At 41.5% G+C, this 18,023-nt stretch overlaps 1 protein-coding gene across 1 annotated transcript in view; it reads right to left on the reverse strand.

Moving 5' to 3' along the window:
- Positions 1 to 316: 316 nt before the first annotated feature.
- Positions 317 to 18,023, reverse strand: part of SLC38A4 (solute carrier family 38 member 4) — a 92,685-nt gene continuing 74,978 nt past the window's right edge. Inside the window, exons 10-16 of the mRNA XM_081330588.1 lie at positions 7,726 to 8,007; positions 7,208 to 7,287; positions 5,181 to 5,281; positions 4,616 to 4,740; positions 3,160 to 3,304; positions 588 to 685; positions 317 to 506 (exon numbers count right to left, since the gene is read on the reverse strand). Of these exons, the coding sequence (XP_081186714.1) occupies positions 405 to 506; positions 588 to 685; positions 3,160 to 3,304; positions 4,616 to 4,740; positions 5,181 to 5,281; positions 7,208 to 7,287; positions 7,726 to 8,007 (933 nt within the window). The 3' untranslated portion in view covers positions 317 to 404. The remainder of the gene's footprint in view (positions 507 to 587; positions 686 to 3,159; positions 3,305 to 4,615; positions 4,741 to 5,180; positions 5,282 to 7,207; positions 7,288 to 7,725; positions 8,008 to 18,023) is intronic.

The following is an 18,023-nucleotide window of genomic DNA, read 5'->3' on the forward strand; positions in this document are numbered from 1 at the left end:
CTCAAAAGCTTGTTAAAAATATCAGCATAATTTTCAAATGGCTACATTGCTTTCTAGTTTCCAGAAATAGTAGTTATCAAAACTAAAGTAACAGTCTTTGTGGGTACTATATACATAATTAGATCCAAGCATCTTCACGAATCACATTTTTATTCTGTCCTGGTCCAAAAAAATGGACATAGGTGATAATGAATAAATAACCATCCCTTACCGAAGGGGGATTTATTCCACCTAAGGTCCATCTAGTGGTATTAACGAAGTCTTTGGAATCTTGCCGTTATTGACTAGAAGTAATGTCTTCTCTAACAAACAAAAGTCTTTTGTTTGTTTGCTTGCATATGGTTAATGAAATTCAACCACTTCGGTGGCAAAGAAAAAACAAACACTTGCAATTTCCTTCCAAATTAATGCTGATCGGAATGTGAAGAGTTGTAAATCCAATCCAAGAGAATTAGTATTATGCTCCCAAACATAAAGATTATGCCAACAATGAGGAAAATCAGGGCCTGTAAGTATAGCAAAAATGATTAATTAATAGGAAGAGCTAAAACATAGCTCAATAATTGAAAAAAATCTGGATGACTCACTCCAATCTTTTGAGGTGACCTCAAAGGCTCTTTCCTGACAATTCGAAGGTAAAATGCAGCAGGTAAAATAAAAATCAGCATTGTTGCAGCAGAGGCACCTAAAATAGGAAACATAGTCTTAATGTTTGGGAAATGAAAGTGAGCTAAGGGAATTTAAAAAAAATATTATTAATGTTAATTTCTCTCCAAAGTAACATTGCAATATATATACTTTCATAGAAGTTATGCCAATGTAAAGGTAAGGGCTGAATCTAGTTAGGTGGCAACCAGCACTCATAAGTTAAAGTTGGCTACTATATAAGTATATCAGTCATCCAGCACTACCAAGCAAGCCATCAATTCTCCATTGATTCTAAAATCTAAGACTTTAAAGTTTGCAGCAGTGTTTTTTCAATCTCAGCAACTTTAGTGTTGGCTGGGGAATTCTGGGAGTAAAATCCACACATCTTAAAGTTGCTGAGATTGAGAAACACTGCTGTGAAGCTTGGTAGTATTTAAACATTTTGTCTTATTTGCATATCAGAAGATAAATTATTGTGTGCATGTGTCTTAATTCTTATCTGTAATAAAGTCTATTTTATCTGATCTATTTGAATATTTCTTACCAAGAAAGCCTATTCTCAACTAGATGGTTCATTGTTTGGTGAGATTTATTGCTTGCCAACCTCTGGGGCAGTGGCGTAGCGTGGGGGGTGCAGGGGGGGCCGGCCGCACCGGGCGCAACATCTGGGGGGGGCGCGCTCACACTCGCAGCTCTCTGCCCCTGCCTGGCTCACTCACTCTCTCTCACTGCAGTGCTGGCTGTGCAAATCCGATCCGAGCCGCTGGGTCGCCGCCCACTGTGGAGGGGTGTGTGTGCAAATTACTTGCCTTGCCCCGGGTGCTGACAACCCACGTTACGCCACTGCTCTGCGGTGAAGCCTGACAAGAGGCATTCCAGCTCTGTAATAAATGCTTGCATTCAACCTTCCTCCATTTCATTTAAATTAGAACCTTTGAACATTTCTTCTCAAATGCTGGGTAAGAAATAACTGCACCTCTGTAGCAAAGGAGACCTAGTATTAAATTTGAATTTTCAATGTTATAGTTGTTGCTCCAGTCTGATTGAACCAAGCTAAAATTAGTGTTTTCTGAACATGCATTTTTAATATTACATTATCAGCTATCCAGTAAATTATATTGCCTGAAATTAAAAATATACAATATTTCTATAACAATATCTGACATTTCTACGAATGTATTTATAGGTCTATTTTTCTATTAGAAATATTTCTACAATGGAGAAAATTCCAGATTTACATATTTTCTTGTGAATTACTATTTGTTCAAAATTGTAGTCTGCTTTTTAACAATTATTTCCCAAAGCAGACTGTAATGACAGAAAAATAACAATGCGCCTACAAATACCAAAGCCAAAATGCAATGATGAATTAGAATACAAGAATGAACATTTTTAAACTTTAGAAATGATGTGCTAGAAAAGAAGAATAGAACTGATAATTATTTTAAACAGGCAGTCTTTTGGTCTTATAATCTAGCCCATGGGCCAAATGTGTCACGCAGAAGCCGTGCCCACCCCATTGCTGGCAATGGCAAAACTATCCTGACATGTTGTGCGATGTCACATGATGTCGCAAGTTTGAAATGTCTGATCTAGAGCAGATTAGGACTTCTCATTCTTCCCCCCAAATTATTCCATTACTATCCAAAAACCTGATCAATTGTGGAAATAATAAAAAGGCTTCATCCTGGAATCTAAAAATCTAGATTCTAGAAGATCTAGACATCAGGCCATATTTAACAAAGACAGTACTTACTGAGATCTCATTTTTATATAGGAAATGAGAATAGCTGGAACAGGAGAGAAAGAAGATGCTTCATCTATTTTTAAAAAACTTATCACGTGTGATACTAGAAAAAGATTGACCCAATCTTATGTGAAATTTTATGTGAGGTCCCTGGATTGGCATCTGAACAAGAGGGGGATGTTTCACCTCCTCTATGCAATAATAATTATATGAAAAGTTTCTAATTCTTGTAAGGAACAGAAGCATGGGTGGCCATAGGGGTGAATGGAAAAAATGAAGATGGCTACCTTGACTGTACAATTGAAGAATTGTTCCTTTCTAGGTGTTGCACTGTTGCACTGTGATGCATGAACAAATGGGTGGGGCTTTGGTCAAATAATGTGGCTGCCATTTTAAAGTTGTTGACATTCATCTCACAGGTATAGCAGGATGGGAAGATGAAATCTCCTCTACCTTTCTGTATAAAAACAGCTTTCTGAGCTTCATGCTTTCACACTGATGATATTACTAGTTTGGTAATGAAACATCTGCAAGAAAATAACCAAGCTCTGAGTGCACCAAGGATCCTACAGTTCAACCCCAAGCTACAAGTATTCCCTTCTACTGAAAAACAACTTCTCAGATTCCACAATAATTTGGCAGGGAATTCTAAATCCATATTATCCAAATACCAGGTTAGAGAAAGGAGATTTGGCAAAAATGAACATGTTGCTATGTTAATATTCTTTATTTAAAACAATGAGAGCAAGAGAAAGCATTCATACCTATGAATCCAAAGATGTCTTTAATAGTAGGGACAAAGATGACTAAAAGATTATTAAATATAAGAATAACAATAGCAATGAGGAAGTGTCTTATCCAACTGAAAGGTCTTCTGGGGAACATGACTGTGGTAAGAGATGTACGAATCTATAAAAAACATAAATCAGCATATTTTAGTTTTATTATACCCTTTAAACATTTTGTAGCAAGAAATGTTTTACCTTTGCCACTTTTCATCTTTGTAAACTTGCCCTTTTTATCTCATGTTTTATAAATAAAAACATATTTTGATGCAGAATATCTAATGTTATAATATGAAGATATCAAAAATAAGTTCTAATTATTAGTTCTACTTATTAAAAAAGATATTGGAACCTGACATGGAAAAGGATGTCAGCATGGTTACCAGTGAAATCCATAAAGGACATCTCTTATTCATAAGCAAACATTTCAGTATATTCACTTTATAGTTGCAGAAATCAGTTTTATAGGATTTCTTGAAGGTTTTAATAAAGCAAAGACTTTTGCTTCTTCTATATGTCTATTAAATATAATTTCACTCTATCATTTCATCTACAAGAGACCTCTGGAAAAATAAATGTGGATATATGATTCTGTTTGGCCTGTTCAGCAAATATATCAAGCCTGAACAGCATTTCTATAGCTGCTATGTAGATGTGGGGATAATTACTAGGTAAAAGGTTAATAGCAGCTCCAGTGGTCAACATTACGGTGAAGTTGCTTGACTCGTTAAAAGGGGGGGGAGGAAGTCTTAAGTAGAGATGCCAAACATCAAAAAATAGCATCAGAATGGAGTTTGTAAAAAACAACAACACACCAATGAATCAGTAGCTATTTTCTCACTGATTTTACTAACCTGGAGACTGCTCCTTTAGGTTATAATTTTTTCTGCAAGCATTTTTTCTATAAACAGTATTTAAGACTGAAAGCTGATTTTAGTTTAGTCAAAATAGTAGCACCCTTAAATAATAACAAAATATGTTTCCCTAAACAGATTTTAGGGGAAAAACACAACAGTAGAAGAATTTCCACATGTAAGAGAAGATAATGTGCTTATGGTTACATAATGCTTAGTGTATGTTCTTTATGTCTTTTTCAGAATGGAGTATCTTGGAAGAGGCCATAGCTGGCTATCATATTCAACTGGAACTCTGAATTCTGAGTTCTTTGGTGATTGGAACATTTTCTTTAATAGATCAAGATCATTAATACAATTCCTGAAGTAATTTTTTAAATCTAAAATGTCCCCCTTAACTGCTTAAATTTACCTTTCTTGTCTGTAATATTCTGTATTATTTTTAATGTCATGTCACATTGTCATTAAAAATTAAAAAACAGACCTATTTTATATTTGAATTTCTTGAACTGAATTACAAAAGTGGAGGAAAAGAGCACAGTCATGGATGAGCTGCTTAAAGTTTGCTTAAAATGACTTACTGGGAATAGAACTATTGGTACGGTTAGAGTCACAGCCACAAGAACTGCAAGGCGAACCATCAAGAGCAGAGTATCAAAGTTGTAAACTTTCCTATATGTATGAAGCAACTCATCTTCTACTTCACCTGATGAAAAAAGAACATTCTCTATTAGTTTTCTCAAGCAACTTCATCATTACTTGGTGCACCTTCAGACTGAACAGTTTGGAATTAGCAAACAGCAAAAATCCCTACGTGGAGACTAATTTGCAATATGGTCATCATTAGGGCAGTTGGGCAGAATTCAGTTATCTGTCCTTGGTTTAGGGAATCATCTCCAGTGCTTAAACTCTAGTAGAAGACAATCAAACAATAATAAACCTTGATCTTAGCATATGAATTTGATATCCTAAAATGCTCAAAGTAATTTTCCTTACTGTGCACAATTATTTTTATAAATAGCAAACTAAAGCTGATTTTAAAAAAATCAACCCAGTGAAGGGAAATAGCTATTACAAGGGAACAGATTCTGAATAATATGAAACTTGAACAGATATGTTGAACATTTTGAATCAGCTTAAACTCACCATAGAAAGTAAGATAGCCAAAAAGGGCAGCGAGAAGGTACATGATGAGCATTCCCATGATGGAGACATTGGAAACATTTTGCATCCGTTTTTGAGATCGGCTGAGAAGAATACACCAATGCACAGTTAATTTCTAGTAGATTTATTTATTCATGTAGCTTTTGTGTGTGTGTGTGTGTGTGTGTGAGAGAGAGAGAGAGAGAGAGAAAGAGAGAGAGAGAGAGAGAGAGAAAGAAAGAGAGAGAGAGAGAGAGAGAGATTGAGAGAGAGAGAGAGAGAGAGAGAGATGGTTACCTTGTGGCTCTTTCAGCTCTAATAAAGGAGAATATTTGAAGCTCAGGGTTGAAATGAGGAGTCCTTGGTGCTCTCTGAGCTTGGTTGTTTTTCTGTAGACATTTCATTACCCAAACTAGGTAACATCATCAGTGCTACACCTAGTACTAGCACTGATGTTACTGAGTTTGGGTAATGAAACATCTGCAAGAAAACAATCAAACTCAGAGAATACCAAGGACCCCTCTTTTAGCTGTCATGTGTTGAGTACAGTAAGTGGCTTCATTTGCTTATCAAACCTATACCAGATTTATATCATGCCTAAAGGAACTTTAGGAAGTATGTGAAGTGGGAATGAATTCTTAAGATTTCACAACTTTAAATTTCCCTACATCATCCTGTTTTTCTCTCTTCCTGAATCATTTACTCTATATCACTTCATTTATTCACATTATTTAAAAATAAACATCTGGAGATTATACTTGCCCTTTTTAAGGAGATGGCTCAAGAGAACTCTGGTTAATGGATGATTAGAAATATTAATACTGTAATAGTATAATAATAATTGAAATTTATTTTGTTGTTGAGATTAAGCAAAAAAATGGTAAAATTCCCTCAAGTACTTCATTGTTGGCAAAGGGGTAATATCCTATGCCATAACTGAGAAAATAGTTTTGCTTAGAAAGCCCAGTTGAAAAATGAGATAAATGTAAGTTTGGCATACAGTAGGAAGAAATTGTTATGTTCTTAGTTCGGTTAGGCATTGACGAGGCAGAGTGTTGAAACAACAAGCATGTTTATTAACTCATAACAGAAGCAGCCCTAGAGGCTGTTGAACAGTTATATATACCGTTCGCCTCTATGCGGCAACCAATACGTTTAAAGTAACAGTTTCCCACCCCAAACATAATTATCAGCTTGGAGACAGTCAGTCTGGGTTGCAGTAACAGAAACTGTTAAGCAATCCTACACTTAAATACAGCAATTAAGGTCACACATTAAGCAAGTGATATCAACAGTTGTGGCCAATACATTACAGAAATAACTGACAAATTTGGCTGAAATGTTTGAGGGTGTGATTATGTTATTGTCATTCAAGACCTTTTGCTTCATGGTCAGACTAGCTTTGAATACATCCCAAAATAGAAGTGTTACCAATGTCCCAAATAAAGTTTATCTTCCCCTGATGTGATAAAGGTAATCCTGGGTTAAGAATAAATGCAATATTTTCATGAACTACTGAAAACAGGATGTATATAGAAATGTTCAGCTTCAGCAGTTCATGAAAATATTGCACAGCTTCAGTGGTTTGTCAACGTGACAAAGAAGAAGGCTGTCTGCCATTTTTAGTAATATGCAGCCTGTTCATCAATATGAATTGTCTGTAAGTTTGATCTTAACCCAAAGACTGCCTGTATGCTAATCAAACAGTAAGTTACTATTACAGTACAAAACATATTGAGCAAAACCTAAAATATAGTGGGTACTGCATTAAGAATGTGAATAGGAGTCTCCTTGGAAGGGTAAAAAAAAGTCAAAATGGTAGCTGTGACCACAGAACTAATTCTCTGTCCATTTTTAAATGTATATTGCATTCTCAGATGTCCCAATGTGAAATGGAAACATAAAAAGAGAAATTAACAGTAAACCAAAGAAAAGTGAAACAGAAATAATAAATAGTAATATTTTGCTATGGAAAAATTTCAGTCTTTTATGAAATAAAAAAGTCAGAGGAACTCTGTGAGTAGTCTTACTTTTTAAGTTCACTGTATATAGGTAATACTTCTGGGTGACATACAAATGCAAATGCCAGAATTGGTATTGTATAAGCAGTCTGAAAAAAAACAAAACAAACAAGGATTTCAGCTCTGGTTAATGCTGGACTTGTTTCTTCCTGGGCAACCTGAATTCAATTTTCTGAACATTGTAAGGGTTTGTTATTGGTACTATTAAAGCTCTGACCAAGGCAGAATCCCAGATGAAGAAAGTTAGACCAAGAATGTGGTAGGCAGTGATCTATTTTGGAAGCAAGTGGCTCAAACATATCTTATGTATAAATTTAGAAAGTAGGAGAAGGAGGACAAGATTGATTATGGGACTATTGCTTCTATATACTTTTAACCATGATGCAGCAAGGTATGGCCACTATTCAGGTTGCACCAGTGACCAGCCTAGTTTACATATTTAAAACTTCCAGATTGCACTCTTTAATGGAGAAGGTCAACATTTACAGAGGTTATTTTCTATCAAATAAATGATAACAGGCCCTTACCCGTGAGTTAAACACAAAATACTTGGCTTGGCATTTGTCATTGTCTTCTCCATGGGCTTCATATTCTACTCCATTTTGATGTAGTTTCGCTTTGGTTTTTTCAAAAACTGAAGTATATTGTTTGTTAGTGTTGTCCATCATCAAATTTAATTCCAAATTAGCAGAATCATTTGGTAACATCACTACATGTAGCGGAACTGCAGTATCATTGTAGGACCAGTTGCCAACTTTATTATCCAAGACTAGGAGAGGACAGGGTATTTGGGATTTCTTGTAGATTACCTAAATTATTATAAGAAAATACAAGTATTAATTCATCACAGAAAGCACTGGATCTCATTATAAAGCATTGGAACTACCATTTTCACAGAAGTTACATTTCAACATTGCATTGCCAGAAAAGTAAAACATAACAAGTACATTTCCATATAATGTGGTGCCAGAATTTGATTTGGACTATTATGTGGCTAGAATATCATCCCATTAATATACAGTAAACATGTTTTAAAGAATGTAGCCATTGGATATTACCAGAAATGATCTCTATTTTTAAAGTTTATATAGTATACCTTTTAATGTGTATTTAAAAATTTACAATTGCAGAGATACTTCAATTCTGAGAAATAATGCAATAAATAAAAATCAGCCCGGATATTAGTAACTAAGACAAAATAATTCTTTGCAGGTTTCTATACAGAAATCTAAATCCTATAAAAAGGTAAAGGTAAAGGTTCCCCCGCACATGCATGCTAGTCGTTTCCGACTCTAGGGGCCGGTGCTCATCTCCGTTTCAAAGCCGAAGAGCCAGCGCTTGTCCGAGGACATCTCCGTGGTCATGTGGCCGGCATGACTAGACGCCAAAGGCGCACGGAACACTGTTACCTTCCCACCACAGTGGTCCCTATTTTTCTACTTGCATTTTTACGTGCTTTCGAACTGCTAGGTGGGCAGAAGCTGGGACGAGTAACAGGCGCTCACTCTGTTACGCGGCACTCGGGATTCAACCCGCCAAACTGCCGACCTATACAGAATTCTAAATCCTATACAGATTTCCCTAGACTTATTTGGTTTATTGTTGATAAAAACAGAAATATGTATAACGTGTTAAAATTTGCAACCTAATCTGTTACTTCTCAAGATATTAATAGTAGTGCTGCTACATAATATTCCATAGTTAGATGGTAATTGAGATATAAGGATCACATCTTGACCTCCCAATATTCTCAGAAGATTATAAGAGATCATTTTGGCATTAGAGGAGGAGATGGCTAAATTTAGGGTGCTTTAATATTTGGGGACAGAAAGAGTATAAATTGGATTGAGAAAAATCAGTGCTTCAATCTTTCAATATCTTAAATATCTTTCATATCTTAAATATCGTTTGAAGATCCTGGAGCACTGGGGAACTACCAGAGGACTGGAAAAGAGCTGATGTAGTTTCCATCTTCAAAAAAGGGGAGAAAAATGGATCCAGGAAACTACAGACCTATCAGCCTGACCTCAATACCTGGGAAGATTCTGGAAAAGATAATCAAGCAACAAATCAGCGAACACCTAGAGGCAAACAAAGTTATTACCAAAAGCCAATGTGGGTTTGTCAAAAACAGATCATGCCAGACAAATCTTATTACATTCTTTGACCAGGTGACAAAATTAGTGGACCAGAGGAATATTGTGGATATAATTTACTTGGACTTCAGTAAGGCATTTGATAAAGTAGACCATAACCTACTACTTGATAAGATAGAAAAATGTGGGTTAAACAGCATCGCCACCAGATGGATTCATAGCTGGCTGACCGGCTGTACTCAGCATGTGGTCCTCAATGGAACTGCATCTACATGGAGGGAAGTGTGTAGCTCTTTTCTGGGCCCAGTGCTCTTCAACATCTTCATCAATGATTTGGATCAGGAGATAGATGGGGAACTCATCAAATTTGCAGATGACACCAAGCTGGCAGGAATAGCCAACAGTCCAGAAGATAGGCTTAAGATACAGAAGGATCTTGACAGACTTGAACATTGGGTGCTATCTATGGGTACCACCTGTGGTACATTGGCACCTGGCAGGTGGTATGTGACCATCCTAGAAAAGTGGTAGCAGGGGAGGGGAATGAGCTGAACCAGTGGTAGCACTGCAGAAGCCTGAGCGAGAGATGGCTGGACCTGCAGGGCTGTCAGGGCTCAGTGGAAGTGCCGGGATCAGCGCCAGGCTCCAGCTGGAGCTCGGCACTGATCCCGGTGCTTCTGCTGAGCCCAGAAGAAGCACCAATCAGCTGGAATAAGTGCTACGTACTTTTCTTTTTACTATCTTCCACTGTCCTTTCTAACTTAAAGTCTGTCTGCATTTGAATCTATTCCTGTTTGGAGAAAGGCACGTGTTCTGTACCAGCCTGCTACCGGCCCTGCAGAAAAGGCAGGGACAACCCCTTTTACAAGAAGGCAAGAGGCTGGAATTACGCCTGCCAAATTTATTACCACAAAAACAAACGGAACAAGACAAACCAAGGAACAGGAGCTTTAAGAAACAGGAACTATCCAAGCGGTTGCCTTCAGCAAACCAGCCCTCCCCACACATTCCCCTTATATAGAGTTCAGGGTGTGGCTTCTCTCTGCCTCCTTCCGAGAAGCCCCATTGCCTTCCTCTGTTTACTCCTAATTGACTGCCTCCTGCATCGGGCGTCCTTGAACAGGGCCAGCTGTGGGTCATCTTCATTCACGCTGTCAGGCTCACACAGCTGGGTCTCCGTGGTGACCAAGTGGGAGGGGCCTGGCTGAGGGCTCTCATCAGCAAGATCTTCAACCCCCTCAGCAAGGTCTTCAACACCCCCCTCCTCCTCCTCTGAGTCATCCGACCCAACTGCCGAACCCACAGGCTGACCCTGAATCACAACACTATCCCGCACCGCAGGGCCCTTCCCCCAGGTCTGCCAATCCGGATGCGGTCAGGAAATGGAAATTGTTCATGAAAAGCGGTCACCAACGCAGGGGCATGAACGGCGGTCGCGTCTTCCCAGGTGAAGTCCTCTGGTCCGTAACCTTTCCATTCAATCAGGTACTGGAAACGACCTTTCAGCCAACGGGAATCCCTGATGCTGGCGACCTTGTACTCAGGGGTGCTGCCTCCATCACGAGGTCCTGATGGGGGAGGTTCTGCTCGGCGGAGTGGACAGGCAGGTTGCTCGGGGACCAAAAGAGACCAATGAAAGACTGGGTGTACGCGCAGGGAACGTGGCAGAGTTAAGCGATAGGCGACCAGATTGATGACAGCCTCGACTGGGAACTGTCCTAAATATCGGTGATCTAACTTTCTCACCAGCCGTGTTGACGGTAGGTTCCTGGTGGACAACCAGACCCGATCTCCCACCGATAGTAGAGGCGTATCCTGTCTTGACCGATCAGCAAACCTTTTGTAATCGGCCTTGGCCTTCTCTAACTGACGTCGCACCAATCGATGGATCGCCTGTAACTCTGCCATGAAGTTGTTCGCTGCCGGCTCCGGTGAGTCCACGGGAGAAAGGGGGAAAAACCGGGGGTGATATCCCGCATTGGCCAAGAATGGTGTCATCTGTGTGGAGGTGTGCTGCGAATTGTTAAATGCAAAGTCAGCTATGGCCAGATAGTCCACCCAATTGTTTTGCTGCAGATTGACGTAGCAGCGCAGATATTGTTCCAGGATACCGATGACCTTCTCGGTTCCCCCGTCAGTTTGAGGATGATGCGCGGACGAGAGGCAAATCTTGATATCCAACGCATGCATCAACTCCTGCCAGAAGCGGGCTGTAAACTGGGCCCCCCTATCAGAGACGACTCTATCAGGGAGGCCGTGCAGCCGAAACACCTGCTGAATGAACATACGACTAGTGGCACGGGCTGACGGTAAGCCGCGACAGAGGATGAAGTGCGCCATCTTGGTCAGCATGTCCACCACCACATACACTGTCGTAAAACCAGAGGATGGGGGTAAATCCGTCAGAAAGTCCATGGACACAGCCCCCCAGGGTCTTTTGGGTGTCAGCAAAGGCTGCAGTAATCCAGGCGGGGCCCCTGTCGCTGACTTGGCCTGCCTGCATGGGATGCAGGAGGTAACATAGGACTGGACGTCGTGTCGGACTCGGGGCCACCAGAAGGTACGGGAGACCAGGTTCAGGGTCTTGAACAGGCCAAAATGCCCCGCCGCCGGGTTATCGTGACACTGGCTGAGGATGAGTCCCCTGAGTGGCCCTCCCGGAACGTAGAGCCGGTCACGATAATACAAGAGTCCATCCGTGACCGTCCAAGGAGAATCTGGCCCCACCTCCTCCTTCCGCTGAGCCACCCACACCTCCTGCTGCTGTGCCTCCTGGATCCGAGCCCGTATATCTACCGGCTCCCGCACTGCAGCAAGACTTGACGGGGATCACTGTTCTGGGCAGAAGCTTGTCTTCCACTCGGGAATATTTGGGCTTCCTGGACAGAGCATCCGCTCTTTGATTGTGCCCGCTAGGTATGTACCGAACCCGGAAGTCAAACCTCGCAAAGAAAAGAAACCACCGGATCTGGCGTTGGTTCAAATTCCGAGCGGTCTGCAGGCTTTCCAAATTCTTATGGTCCATCCGGACCTCGATTTGATGCCGCGCTCCCTCCAGATGATGCCTCCAGGCCTCGAACACCACTTTGATGGCCAGCAGCTCCTTCTCCCAGATTGTATAGTTGCACTCCGAAGGGTTCAGTTTTCATGAATGGTACGCGCAAGGGAAGAGGGTACCGCTGGGCGTTGTTGCCTGGAGTAACACCGCCCCAATGGCAATGTCGGAGGCGTCCGCCTCCACAACAAATGGCCGTTGCGGGTCAGGATGCTTCAAGATGGGCTCCTTCATGAAGGCTTCCTTCAAAGTCTGGAAAGCCTGTTGTTCTGGAGCGTTCCACTGGAACCGAGTCTTCTTCTGCAGGAGCTGGGTCAGGGGGGCTGTCAAGGCAGCAAACCCAGGGATGAAAGTTCGGTAATAGTTGGCGAACCCAAGAAGTCGCTGAACATCCTTCACGTGACGCGGGGGTTGCCAACTCTGCAAAGACTCAACCTTACTCGGCTCCATGGCGATGCCCTCAGGAGAAATGCGGTGACCCAGGAAATCGATGGTCACCCGGTAGAACTGGCACTTCTCCAACTTGGCAAACAGCCGATGTTCTCAGAGTCGCTGCAGGACCTGATGGAGATGCTGATGGTGCTTGACCATCGATAGTCTCCACTAACATGGGCGGATCCACCGGGCACTGGGGAACAGCCCATTTGGCCACAAATGCTGAGTCCATAAAATTTGTGATGGCCCCAGAGTCAATTAAGGCATGGACTGGAATTCTCTCTGGCTTGCCAGGAAGGATCAGACGTGCCTCCAAAATCAGATGCCGTGGAGGTCCACAGGCAGTATCGGAAAGACGTCACTCAGTGTTGTTGTGGGACGCCTGATCTATCACACCGTCTAGATCGGGCTCGGGGCGTTTCCCGACAGAAAAGTAGGGGACTTTCTCGGGGCAGACTCGGTCACTGATGCCCGCTGTCGATTCTTTGGGCAAAAAGCAGCCAAATGCCCAGGGTCCCCACAGTAAAAACACAACCCCCCCAATCGTCGTCTGTTCATTTCAGTCACCAATAGACGAGACCTGGCAGCACCCAGCTCCATTGGCTCCTCCCTTTGAACTGGGGGCTCACGCACAACAGGGGCTGCAGGGGTCTGTGGGGTGGCACGGCGACTCCTTCGCTGCTGCAACCGAGCATCGATCTGCAGGCAGAGATGGATCAGCCCATTCAGGTCTGAGGGAATATCCACACGGGCCAGCTCATCCAACATCTCCTCCGACAATCCATCCTGGAAGGCATCCACAAGCGCAGCCTCATTCCAGGCGGAATCCTGGCTAAGCAGCCGAAAATCGCTGATATAGCCCTGTAGGGGGCGTTGACCCTGCCTCAGAGCTTTCAGGCATTGAGTAGCAGTCTGCGTCTTTATAGGGTCCTCATACATCAGACGCATATGATCACAAAACCCCACAAAGTTGTCCAACAATGGGCTAGGTTGAGCTAGCAGAGGCATGCCTCAACGAGCTGCATCACCCGAAAGAAGGCTTAACACAAACCCCACCTTATCCCGGTCAGTGGGGAAATCAGCTGCTCTCACGCTGATAAAGAGCTGGCATTGTCCCAGGAAAGCAGGAAACAGTTCTGGAGTGCCTGTAAATATATCCAGCATCGCAACTTGGCATTTTCTCCTGGGTGAGGGTGATGGTGGGGGTGCAGCATGAACCTGAGCTTGCAGTTGAGCCACCTGAGCTGCCAGCAAAGTTAGTTGCTGGGTGAGCTGGGCATTCTCAGCACATAGCTGCTCCATAATATTAGTAAGGGGTGGGAGGCTGAAGGCAAACTGTTCTCTACCAGCCTGCTACCGGCCCTGCAGAAAAGGCAGGGACAACCCCTTTTACAAGAAGGCAAGAGGCTGGAATTACGCCTGCCAAATTTATTACCACAAAAACAAACGGAACAAGACAAACCAAGAAACAGGAGCTTTAAGAAACAGGAACTATCCAAGCGGTTGCCTTCAGCAAACCAGCCCTCCCACACATTCCCCTTATATAGAGTTCAGGGCGTGGCTTCTCTCTGCCTCCTTCCGAGGTGCCCCATTGCCTTCCTCTGTTTACTCCTGATTGACTGCCTCCTGCGTCGAGCGTCCTTGAACAGGGCCAGCTGTGGGTCATCTTCATCCACACTGTCAGGCTCACACAGCTGGGTCTCCGTGGTGACCAAGTGGGAGGGGCCTGGCTGAGGGCTCTCATCAGCAAGATCTTCAACCCCCTCAGCAAGGTCTTCAACACCCCCCTCCTCCTCCTCTGAGTCGTCCAACCCAACTGCCGAACCCACAGGCTGACCCTGAATCATAACAGCACGCCTTGAAAACCTATGGATGTTTCTCCTTAAATTAAATTTAAGGGTCTTGTGATTTACATTCAGATGTTTGGCAACTGATTCATATTTATGATGGTCACAGTGTCCCAGGGTCATGTGAAGTGACCAAAACCTGCTGCAACCACCCAGCAGAGGGGGGGAATAAAAACCAAACACCCCCACCCCACCCCCACTGCCAATCCTTAACAGAAATGCTCACAACAATGAAAACCTGGGACAGGAGGAAGAGCGCTGCCAGGTGGGCAGGCAGGTGTCTCGCTCAGCTGTGGCTTGGGGGGGCACTTTTTTCAGTGCCATTGTAACTTCAAACAGTCACCAGGCGAACTGTTGTAAGTCGAGGACTACTTGTACTTCATCACTTTTTTACTCTTTGGGGAGGGTCATCAAGTTTTTGACACCTTGCTAGACGACTGGTGGTACTTGGATGTTGCCATATCCTAAAAGTGGTACAATGGGTGAAAAAGTTGAAAAACCCTGATCTAACAAAATGAAATTCAATAGTGAAAAAAGTAAGGTTCTACATTTAGGCAAGAAAAACCAAATGCACAGGAATAGTATAGGTGGTATCTTGCTCAATAGTAGTAACTGTGAGAAGGATCTCGGAGTCCTAGTGGACAATCACTTAAATATGAGCCAAAAGTGTGCTGCAGCTGCCAGAAAAGCCAACACAGTGCTAGGCTGCATTAACAGAAGGACAGAATCAAGATCATGTGAAGTGTTAATACCACTTTACAATGTCTTGGTAAGACCACACTTAGAATACTGCATCCAGTTTTGGTCACCATGATGTAAAAATGATGCTGAGACTTTAGAAACAGTGCAGAAAAGAGCAACAAAGATGATTAGGGAACTGGAGACTAAAACATATAAGGAACGATTGCTGGAATTGGGTATGTCTAGTTTAATGAAGAGAAGGACGAGGGGTGACATGATAGCAGTGTTCCAATATCTTGGGGGTTGCCACAAAGAAGAGGGAGTCAAGCTATTCTCCAGAGCACCTGAAGGCAAGACAAGAAGCAACGAATGGAAACTAACCAAAGAGAGAAGCAACCTAGAACTGACAGTTAGAACAATTAATCAGTGGAACAACCTGCCTCCGGAAGCTGTGAATGCTCCAACACTGGAAGTTTTTAAGAAGAGACTGGACAGCCATTTGGCTGAACTAGTATAGGGTTTTCTGCCTGAGAAGGGGGTTGGACTAGATGACCTCCAAGGTCCCTTCCAACTCTGTTATTCTATTCTATTCTATTTTCTAACTGTTAGAGGGAATGCATTATTATTATTAATATTATTATTATTATTATTATTATTATTATTATTATTATTATTATTATTATTATTATTATTATTATTATTATTATTATATCTTTAATGTAGCCTCAGACCCAAAAGTAGCCCCATGTCATGCTGTTGATTTCAGTACCAAATAGCCATATTTCAGTTTGATTTTGGATCATGTTTTGTGTTTGAGGGATTAAAAATGGTAATGAAAAGGTTTACTTCTGAAAGGATTTCCCACCCTTAATTTTGCAAAAGAAAAAAACTGCACAAGTGCAAGTTCCTCAAAGAATTCTAGACAGTTTTGCTAAACATGGAATTGGAAAATGTTTAATCAGTGTAATACAGTGTAATACACCACTACTTAGTCTCTATTTATACTGCCATGGTTCATGTTGTAATAGCTCTGATTTATCTGGTGACAAATGGAGATTTCACAAAAAAGATGGAGCCACTGATGGGCCCATCAACTGCTTATTGCCACTTTAATGCATGCACCAATAATTTACAACAGAACATTCAAAGTAGGTCTCCAGATGTCTGGAACTACACCATCTGGAGATCAATCAGAGAATGCCGGTGTAAAAATTGTGTATGTTTTGGCTTCCGGTTCCAGATTTTCGGTGCAGCCAGACGCGCGAGGGAATCGCTCCTCGTGTCACCTGGATTTCTTCATTGGGAGCCCCCTGTAAAGGGGTTGCAAGTCGCCCTAGAAAGGTGATGAGTGGGGGAGAGGTCTCTCCAGTTGGCTGTAGAAGGGCGGCGGCCCTCCCGTCGACTTGGAGCTACTCTCTGAATCGAAGAAGAAAGGATTTGAAGTACTCTGGGGATATCTAGTGAATACTATTGGCAAACAAGCTTGCTTAAATTTTGGACTGACCTTGGCATTAAGATAAAAACCTGAAACAGCTAGAGATGAATTTGGCTTAGACTTGTGGAGGTGGACTCTTACTGATTTTTGTTTGAAAAATAGCCTCCACCAAGGACTATTTATAATTATTGCAAAATGGAGAAGGATCAGCCACAAACCTTGCTTAACTATAACCTTATACTTCAAACAATCTACAGAGTCACTGAGATGTCTATCTCCAGATTTAGTAATTTACATGCCAACCTTAAGTCACAAATTGAAATCCAGACTGCAACTAAAGAATTTACACATCAGAATATAACAAAATTGGAAGATATTACTATTGAGACAGAGGAATATAAGCAACAACTATCCAAAGAACCGACAACTCTAAAAGTACAAGGAAATACCACTATGGCAAATAACCTTAAGGACCAACAACAAACTATGGGAAAACTTAATACTCAACTTTTGACTCCATCAAAAGAGCCTTTAGTATACTTTAGAAGTATACTATGTGCAAGATAGTGATGCTAACATAGAGGACGTGGAAGATCAACAAAGACAGTTTCCTGAAAGCCTGGATAGCCAAGTATTAATTACAAAATTGGATAAGACTCTCTACTTAAAGCAGATGAACCCAGACAGAAGAGGAATCCAGACCAAACTGAAGATAAAGTTTTTAGAGCAAATACAGAGACTAGAACTAACAGGGCAACAACATAATGATTATAAATGGTTTGTTTTTTGTGGATCACTGATGGCAAGATGGCCTCCTTCAGTTCAAATAATATGTATTGGAGCAAAGGGAGACCTATCTGGCAATTCAAAGGCCTTGGTCTGGAAACCTGATTGGCAAAAAAAGAAAGACAGAGTTAGATTTAAAAAGTGAGTTCTTAGAGAACCATTAAAGATTATCCTTTTAGTAATCAGTGATCTATCAGGATCTAAAATAGAAAATGTTTATGACATAGAACTAGAATGTGTTTATGTGTCTATTAGGCTTATTTTAGACATTATAATTTGTGCACTGACATAATGGAAATTTGGTTTATAGATCCCACATTTGATGTTAAAAGATGTTTGATTATTCTATTTAAGAATTAAGAATTAGCTAAAATTTAAAACAGAATCTGGTTGTGTATAAATAGTTGTAGATTGATAAACATAGGCTGTGGTCCTGTCAATAATGTGTGATGTATTAGGATGTGAAACAGACAATGTTTATTAGGTAGAA

This window comes from Vipera berus (assembly GCF_964194415.1).
Source record: "Vipera berus genome assembly, chromosome: 6".
Lineage (NCBI taxonomy): Eukaryota > Metazoa > Chordata > Lepidosauria > Squamata > Viperidae > Vipera > Vipera berus.